Here is a 10,035-nt window from a genome sequence, read left to right on the forward strand (position 1 = left end):
CAATTCCTTTGTACCTACTGCGTTGCGTAGGTCCCTGATAATTCTCAACGCTTGCCTATCACGCAGTGGCACTGTCGAGCTAGCAGTAGCTGCATGCGATTCTAGGGAGACCCCCAAAAAACCATCCTTACTAGGGTAAGTTCCCACCTGAATCAGGTGAGAATGAACCCCCCATCGCCCCGAGACAATGGGGCGCCCGAGGTCTCGTCGGGGACCGTCGATGAAGACCCTGCGACCACTGCGGGCCCTGCAGACCCGCGACACCCCATTTTCACGCCTACGGACGTGAGTGACCTCGAAGAAATGGATGATGAACAATTACAGGCCGAACTGTCCAGGCTTGAAAGAGAAAGGACACGGCGAGAACAAATAGACCGAATCCATTACCTACGGAGAGGGGGTACTCTCAGTGTGGAACAGAGATTAATGCAAGAGACTGCAGCATATTCTCGAAGTCTCCCACCTGAATCGGGTGGGAATAATAAGCGACTAGCCACAGATGATTTGGCTAGCTACGCGAAAATCTTTAAGGCGGACCCCCCGAAGCATTTTAATGGGGGCAGTTACCAGGCCTTAACCGAGTTTATTATGGGCATCGAGATGTATTTCGAGTCCTACCACCAGGACCTAACAGACCCTGAGGTGGCTAAGCGGGCCATCCAAACGGCGGCAACCTGGCTAGATGGAGAGCCTCGTCAGGCATATTATAGACAACGCAACGTGCCCGCCAGTTGGGAGGAATTCCTCACGTTCCTTCGAGGCACCATCAAAGACCCTCAAACTCGCACTTTTGAGGCCACTTATGCTGCTCAGTTCAGAAAGCAATGGAAAGAACAGAGTGTTCGTCAGTACTTACATGAACTAGAGCAGGCAGAGGCCGAGGTGGAGGCATCAAGGCTCACGGAAGTCGAGCAAAAGATGTGGCGTTTCCTTCACGGTCTACAGCCCAATATTCGTAACGCAGTTATGGCAGAGCCACAGGAGGTACGTCTCAATAGGGATACTGTCCTTACGGCCGCCTGTCGCCATGAGACACGTTTCGCGAATGAGCAAAAGGGCAAGGCCAAGGAGAAGGATGCTTTAGGAAAAAGAAATGAGCTCCCAAAGCAAAAGACATCGATGGCTGTAACAGGAAGTGGGAATAGAACTTCCCACCCGAATCGGGAGGGAAAAAACACATCCAGTTCGCTAAACGTGTCAGCTGAGCCCAAAGCTAAGCAGGGAGAAAAATCAACGTCCTCGTTTGTTCCTAAGTGCTACAATTGCCACAAGGAAGGGCATCTAGTACGGGATTGCCCTGAAAAGGGTACAAAAAAATAGATACCAATGTGGTAAACGCAGCTACCGCATTGGGGCACATTCAGTCTGCGAGACACGGCGCATTGGAGCAACGCTGTGTGAGCATTCAAGTAATAGTCCGAGTAAAGGGCGAGAAGCATCGATTGCGGGCCCTTGTGGACTGTGGGGCACAGGACGACTTCATCTCACAGACAACTGTTGTTAGGCTTGGTTTGAAAGGCGTTCCACCAGATGTATTTGGGAAGGCTGTGGATGGTCGGCAGATCACCATTTACGGCCGTCACAGCCTCGAGGTTCAGGCCATTGATGACCGGGGGAGGACTACTAAGGCCAGACTCAATTTATTGTCTACGAATATCGAGGGATTCGACATAATACTCGGTATGCGCTGGCTCGAAGCAATCAATCCCGACATCAATTTCAGAGATGGTACCTGGGCAGTGAGAGATCCAGACCGCCAAACCCGAATTAGCATGATCACAGCGCAAGAGCTTATTCAAGAGAAGGATGAAATCTACATCATGTGGTATCAACCTTTAGAGAAATCTCAAAGGGTTTCTTACCCGAATCGGGTGGGGCAGTGTTTCACCCGCCTCCGAACTCTTGCATTGAGCAAAGACGGAGGTATGCCTTCTCTTTATGCTAGCTACAGCGACGTGGCATTAGATCCGGGCGAGGCTCAAATTCCACCAGTGTCGAAGGTAGAGCATGCAATTGATCTCACGCCAGGCACAACAGCACCCTATGGGCCCATCTACCCTTTGAGTGGTAGAGAACTCGAGGCTCTAAGGGAATACCTCGACAATGCATTAATGAAAGGGTGGATTCGACGAAGTATCTCACCTGCTGGGGCTCCCATTCTATTTGTCCCAAAGAAAGACGGAGGACTTCGCCTCTGTGTGGACTATAGAGGGCTGAATAAGGTCACGATCAAGAACCGTTATCCATTGCCCTTGATATCTGAGATCCTTGATCGCCTAGCAGGAGCAAAACTCTTTACAAAGCTAGATCTGCGAGATGCTTACCATAGGATCCCCATTAAGGCAGAGGACCAGTGGAAAACAGCATTCCGCACCAGATATGGGCAGTTCGAGTACTTGGTGATGCCTTTTGGGCTGACGAATGCCCCAGCTACCTTCCAGGCATACGTGGACGAGTCCCTAAAGGGCTTGCTAGACGTTTTCTGCATTGCATACATGGACGATATCCTAATCTTTAGCAGAACAGAGAAGGAACACGAGGATCATGTCAAACAAGTGCTCGAAAGACTCCGGAAATCACGGCTTTTCATCAAACTCAGTAAATGCGAGTTCTATGCAAGAGAAGTGGCATTCCTAGGCTTCATCGTCAATGAGGAAGGAGTTTCAATGGATCCTCAGAGAGTGGTAGCCATCCGAGAATGGCCTACCCCCCAGACATTTAGGGATATCCAGATATTCCTAGGGTTTGCCAATTTCTACAGGGGCTTCATCCGTGATTTCTCAAGAGTGGTGGCGCCAATTACAGACCTGCTAAAGGGAATGAAGCATGGCGTGAAGAAGGGCCCTCTGGAATGGACCCTAAAAGCAGATGAGGCTTTTCAAGAGCTTAAGAAGCGCTTTGAAAGAGCCCCTCTACTCCATCATTACGATCCAGACCTAGAGGTAAGAGTGGAGACCGATGCCTCTGGCAGTGGACTAGGAGGTATATTATCCCAGAAGGTCACTGTTCCCTCACCTGAAACGGGTAAGGAACCTTTGTCCGTTTGGAAACCTATAGCCTTCTACTCCCGCAAATATAAACCTGAGGAAATTCGGTACTCTACGGGTGACCAGGAAATGCTAGCGATTGTACACGCATTCAAGGAATGGAGGCATTACCTGGAAGCCCCCTCTAAGACAGTGACTGTGGTCACTGACCATGAAGCGCTGACCCACTTTATGGATACAAAGGTGTTGGCTCGAAAGAGACAAACACGCTGGGCAGAAGACCTAGCAGCATTCAATTTTCGTATTGAATGGAGGGCAGGCAAGAAAAACCCCGCTGATGGCTTATCCAGAAGGCCTGATCATGAGCGAGCAATTTCAAGTGCTGATAAACAGGGCAATATGCTGCATGAACTCATAGCCCTACGCTCAGAGCCTCCACCCGAATCGGGTGGAGACGGTGAAGTACCGATATCGATTAGCGCTGTTCGAATTGCGGTATTAACGAGAGCGCAGTCGTTACGAAAACCGCATCCAAGGGACAGTGAATGGAACACTATTTTTAGCCCAATACCTTCTGCTGGCGAAGTAGAGCTAGAGCAGAAGAGCGATGGGTCAAATGAACTCATCGAGGACGGTCGCCTAGTAAATGTAAGCCAGGCGACCCCTGAAAGAGAAAGAGCGCCGACTTTCTCACCCGAATTGGGTGGGAGAGCAAATCTGGAAGCTCAGATTCGGGAGGCGCAGAGTCTTGATCGGTTCGTGGACGCACGAATGTGGACAACCTCCGTAGATGGAGGGCATTGGACACTAGATCAAGCGGGAATAGTCCGACGAAATGGACTTGTTTATATTCCCAATGATCCAACGATTAAGGCTGAGATCCTGAGGGTCAATCATGATGATCCTTGGGACGGGGGTCACTTTGGGCGAGCCAGAACGCTCGAAGTTATTCAGCGTTGTTACTGGTGGCCCAGGGTGAAGAGGGACGTTTACGAGTATGTGGATACTTGTGATGTGTGCCAAAGGATGAAGGTTCCAAGGCACAAGCCTTATGGAGAGCTGGTCCCTCTGGCTCCGCCGATGGAGCCCTGGCAAGGTATTGCCATGGACTTCATCGTAGGGCTACCACCGTCTAAGCATCGGAATAGCGTCTACGACGCGGTGCTGGTGGTAGTAGATAGGCACTCAAAAATGGTGCGTCTCATTCCATGTGAGCAAGACATAACGGCCCAGGAATTAGGGACGGTCTTAATTGATGAAGTCTTCTCGAGATATGGAATGCCTGAAACAATTGTGAGTGACAGAGACTCCCTATTTACGTCGAAGTATTGGGAGACGATGTGCTATTATCTCACGGTCAAGAGAAAGCTATCAACCGCTTTTCATCCACAGACAGACGGACAAACAGAGCGGCTGAATCAAGTGCTTGAATGCTACTTGAGATGCTATCTAAATGACGAACAAAGCAACTGGGCTGAACTGCTCAGCAGTGCAGAATGGGCTATCAACAATAGCCGGAACAGTACGATCAATGCTGTACCGTTCCAGGTAGTGTACAACTATAAACCCAGCATGAAAAGAAATCTTAAAGGTCCTTATCCACCCGAATCAGGTGGAAAGGAACCGCTCTCAATTCATGAGAGAGCAAGACAAAATGCTGAGGAGGTTTTAGCTGTACGAGCTCACTTGCGAGAATCCTGGCAAAGGACGCAAGAAAAGGTTAAGAGCTACTATGATCAGCACCGCAAGAATATAGAATTTATAGCGGGCGATCTAGTTATGCTCTCAACGAAAAACATTAAGTTACGCAAAGCCAGTAAGAAACTCTCTGACAAGTATATAGGGCCTTTCCACGTCAAACAACGAATAGGTAAAAATGCCTATCAACTTACTCTACCTAAGCGTTATGGACGAATTCATTCAACATTTCACGTTTCACTCCTTCAGGCTTATCATCAACGCCAAGGAACTCTTCCTTCTCCACCTATCAATGTAGATGAAGAGGAAGAGTTCGATGTGGAACAGATCCTAGACGCTCAAGGAAAGGGAGCAAGACGACGTTGGTTAGTTAAATGGCTAGGGTGGGGCCATGAACACAATACATGGGAACCTAGGAAACACTTCACCGGTGCCCTTGTGCGAAAAATGATCAGAGAGTTCGACGAAAAGTACGGCGTGCGTACTTAATGAGAAATATCTCTCACCTGAATCGAGTGGGGGTATACTCAGTTTCACCACAAAGGGCTACTTACAACCTGCGCCACGTGAAGGCGATACCCTTGCAGGTCGTTTTGGGGGTCCCGACCTACCCCCAAGGACAAGTATTGCCCTGCTGTCCACATATATCCTGTGTTTTAGGGAGGTCCCGACCTACCTCCCAAGGACAATGTTGCCCTGCTGTCCACTTATATCCTGTGTGGCCCTAATGTTGGTACCACAAACGAGAAGAACGACGTCGTCCAGAGACATCGTTGTCCCAGCGGCCATAGGCCCAGAGACGTTCTTGATTCATATATTCGACCCACATTTCAGGGCCGCGAAGAGTAGCTGACCACACGTCCGGCACTCTCTGGCGAGCGCGGACGGCGGCAGCGGAAGAGGAGGAAGAGGCAACAGCCTTCTTCAAGACCGGCGAAGCCGGAGGAGAGGAGAGAGGAGAGGAGGAGTCACTGGAATAACCAGCACTCCAGTCTATTTCACTGTCAGTGATTTCTCACTCGAATCGGGTGGGAAGGACAAGCATACCGAAACCCGAGCTGAAATCCTCCTCATCGTCATTGACGGAGGCAGAAGGGGCCGGGAGAGAGGGAGCCACTGTTCTAATCAGTATTATTCCTCCACCTCTTAATATCACTAACAAAAGGTGAAAACGTCCATTGGGACGTCTGGCAAATGCCAAACCTCCCCAAGATCGGAGAGGTCGGCATCGCCGCCAACCTTGCAAGCACGGTTGGCTTTTCGAAACATGGGCTCAAGCCCCTGTGCTTGGGACTTGAGCCATTCCCTGAAATAGGTGTTAGTGATTCATCACCCGAATCGGGTGAGAAACACCTACATCTGATCGGCTGGAATAGCCGAACCACTGCCAGCAACGGAAATTGCTCTCTCGATGAGAGCTTGGAGGGCACGACAACCTGCCTGCAGGTTGACGGGGACCTAATCCATTCAGCATGCCATTAACCTTGGCTGAATTCTCACTCACGGCAACGCAGCCAGCGCCAGGCCGGGAACGAGAGCAAAACCCACACGACTTGGACCAAGTCCAGTCGCAGGGCAAGGCAGAAAAAACTGGCTCCGAGCCAGGAGCAGACGGAGGATCCGCAAAACCGCGGAAAGCGCTTCTTTCGTCAGTACGCTGTCATTGTTCTGATATTGCAGAACTCACAATTCTTGCCAACAAGGCTGGCACCACAGCCCAACTGGGACTGAGTGTCCAGCCGGACTTCCTCGTACGTAAGAGGCTGTATACATGTCAGCAGCGTCTCTCACCCGAGTGGGGTGGGTAATACTTACACATCTTGTGGTTGATCTGAACGAGGAAGAAAGAGACGAAGAAGGCCATAGCAAAGGGCTCAAGAACCAAAGCAAAGGCTGAAGTGAATTGAACCTCACCCGCATTGCTGCAACAATACAAAACGGCTGTCTCACCTGAATCGGGTGGGAATTCAATCACTTACTATTGTCAGTGAATGGCTATTCAACTACCATATCATTGTCTTCGTCATTAACAATTGAGACGGCCTGTCCATACGATGGATCAAGGCTGTCTTCATACTCGCAGCGACTCGAGGGCGAGCCGCTTTTTGGAGGGGGGGCAACTGTCACGAACCCACCGTTGTCCCCAAGTACTCTACGCCCTCCACCCGAATCGGGTGGACGGTATAGAAAGAAAAGGAAAGGATAAGGCAAAGGACGGTTGAGGCACAAGGCTATCGGTTAACGCTGCCTTACCCTTTTCACGTGACAGAAAGAGGGGAAGCTATAAGAGTCTCCTCTCACCTGAATCGGCTGAGAGAGAACTCTTCCTTTTTCTCAAGCGTTGAGTCGTTGTCAATAGGGCTACGTGAATAGAACAAGGCATTCAGCTACTCCAATTCCTTTGTACCTACTGCGTTGCGTAGGTCCCTGATAACAAGATATTGGTCAGTTTTTTGCAGCAAAGAAGCTTACAGAGATGGATCATCCCATTGATATTGTGAGGGACAGCATTAGGAGGAATGCAGCATACAAGGCACGGGCGGGACGTGAAGTGTCGCAATGGTTGGAAGAAAACGGGTTCTTGGGATCGGATACCTGCAAGTTATAGACAGCTGTGTCCTTCGAACCTGGGGTCCGGTTTTCTGTCTCTAGCCACCTGTTTGCCATCTGCATCATGAAGCCTCGCCGTGTTCCTATTCACTGTCAAAGCGCCACTTGTAGCTGGTCAAAGTCTTCTTAATTGCAGCCTCATAACTAACTGTCACATGTTTCATGATTGCTCCAGATGCAGAGTTGGACGAGGATGCTCGTGATTGTCGGCTAGTTAGGACGATCATGAGATAAATGGATCATGAGATGAGTGGGCATCTAGATATGGCTGTGAACTGGGTAGCATAGCTGCAGCTGGAAAGTCAAGTTTCAGTCCTCGCCCACGTCTTCCAGAATAGGGATATGCGCTCTGTGGAGTCTGCAAAGGATGTTCTAGTGATTGTGGGTCAGATCCCCGACTAACTTTCGATACGAAACCCTCCCTTGAAGTACGGCCGTGAAGATATGGGCCTTTTCTCGGCCTTAGTGGGAGTGGTCGCCCGATCGCGTGCTCAATATGATTTTTTGTGAGTGGGTGTGTCCATATCAACGCGGGTCTTTATCTTGAGTCAGGCGATATCTGGTTTATTGTTCGACGAGGGCACATAATTAGTCAACCGATGAGGTGGTCACTACGCGACGATTGTGATGGGACTTCCGCTGGCCAGCGGAGCTGGAGACTGCTCGGTAGCACGATGTGCGTGCGATTCCCTTCCCAGGAAATCACAATTTTAGCTTGTAGAGTTCAAATGAATTGGAAAAGCTCGCAGTCGCCCACGCCCTCAATACAACTATGGGTTTGCACTAGAATCCCCGCCACAACTCAGATAGCCTTAAGCGTCATATACCCCCTTTTCAGGCATAACCTTTGACTCTGAAACATGAACAGTCTCGATGTTCGCTCCGCCAGACTCTGAACCTGTCTGCCCTTCTTCTTGACCATCGATAAACGACTCAAGGAGGGTAGTCGTAGGATATTGGTAAGGGAAAATCCAATGTAACGAGTAGGAAATGATGGCGGCTTTGCCACCATAGGTCAGCGAAAGGTTCAGCCCCACGAATCCAGTTTGACTTACCAAGGACAAACCCAAGCACGAAGGAAAGAGAGAAGATCCGAGTAGCGCCAGTTCCAACCGTGAGTGATGGGTTTACGGCGTGGACAAATCCTGGCATGCTAGGTACAACGGCGCAAATCCAGGCCACGCACGTGCGCCAGTTCGTGCCGTATGTGTACCAGTACAAGGACTTCTTGGACCCCTCGTATAAGTCAGGGATATGGAAGAGTCGCTTTTGGATGATCCAATAGTGGACGCAAAGCAACCCGATCATCGGGCCCAGGAAAACAGCATAGGCTGAAAGAACGGACAAAAACCTATAGCACCAGTTATTAGTCGAGTAAAATTGTGGGTACTAGCTAGTCACTCACGTCGAGCCCGAAGCCAGTTGTTTCCAAGGAACCGGGGCCACGCTAAGAACTGCAAGGATATAAGCTCCACGTCTCAAGTTGATATATTTGGGAAACACGCTGGCTACGTCGAGGCCACCAGCAAGAACATTCCCAACGACATTGATAGACAGCTGGGAGATGATGAAGACGACACCGAGGAAAAATGCAGCAGCTCGACCTCCAGAGCCATGTTGGTCCTGGATTGCCACAAATAGCGCAGAGGGATCCCAAAGAGGCGTGCCACCGCCATATTCTGCAAGAGAAATTAGCCTTCTCTGATCAGCAAAGGTGGTTTAATGGGCGCTCACGATTCTGTGTCGCTGCGGTAACCACAACACCCACAATGGCCATGACAGAGCTCGTGAACATGAATGAGAATGCTTGCGTGTAGGTGACATGGCTAGGTCGCTTTGCAAACCTGGTGAAGTCGTTCTGGTTCAAGATACCTGAAGCGATGCTTCCAATGACCGACATGACACCTCCGCTCATCTGCCAACCCAGTTCGGTCGAGGAAATTGTGGTTTTTGAATTAAAGACACTGCCGTATCCGTGGCTGGTTCCCACAGCCCAGCCGAGTAGGATAAAAAGGGTGACTGCAACAACGAAAGATCCAACGTGGAAGTAGGGACGGAGTTGTCCGGGTCTGAACCAGATGAAAAGGCAGCAGAGGACGTTGAAGAGGAAGTATCCCAGGAACTGTGCAGATGTGATCCCCTCCGACGAAGGGAGAGTATTGGGAATGCGCTCGTCCAGATCCATCCAAATTGAGCGTAGGCAAACATATATCATCTTCCCTCCAATGACGGCTTGGACTCCATACCAGGTGATTGACGTTAAGATCCGGTTGAGAATAGGAAAATATGCTCCCCACATCCCTATGTAGCATGGTTAAATGTTGGTCCTTTGTAGGAGAGGACATTCACATACCCCAGACACTTCTTGAAACAATGGGAAAGCCCAAGTGGCTTGCGGCGCCCGAGACTGAGTTTAGAACAGCAAAAAAGCTTGCAAGAGCATTTCCAATCAAGATGACAATGATAGCCTGCCAGTAGGTCAAGCCAGTAGCAATCAAAGACGACCCGGTTTGATAGGTGCTTATGTTCAGGTTGACAAGAAACCACAATTCCACGAACTGGAGCGGGCCTGTGCGAGAGGAGACGTCAGATGAATGTACGCTGTTGAGATGCAGGAATTTTTCATACCCCAGGTCTGTCGTTCGGGAGGAACTGGTCGGATGTCTTCATTGCTCCAGCGGTCACCCCGTTCGTTCTCAGGAAGCTCGATTATGCGCAGGGCTCTCCTGACAGCAGACAT

General features: G+C 50.0%; 1 protein-coding gene across 1 annotated transcript; it reads right to left on the reverse strand.

Annotated features, from left to right (window-relative positions):
* Positions 1-8,107: 8,107 nt before the first annotated feature.
* A1O5_08544 (uncharacterized protein) lies at positions 8,108-10,035 on the reverse strand (the record flags this gene model as incomplete). The annotated part of the gene is made up of 6 exons (XM_007749126.1): positions 8,108-8,295; positions 8,351-8,646; positions 8,701-8,974; positions 9,030-9,596; positions 9,649-9,864; positions 9,924-10,035. 6 exons carry the CDS (start codon positions 10,033-10,035, stop codon positions 8,108-8,110), a joined length of 1,653 nt encoding a protein of 550 aa, XP_007747316.1.

This window comes from Cladophialophora psammophila (genome assembly GCF_000585535.1).
Source record: "Cladophialophora psammophila CBS 110553 chromosome Unknown aczJe-supercont1.14, whole genome shotgun sequence".
Taxonomy (NCBI): Eukaryota; Fungi; Ascomycota; class Eurotiomycetes; order Chaetothyriales; family Herpotrichiellaceae; genus Cladophialophora; species Cladophialophora psammophila.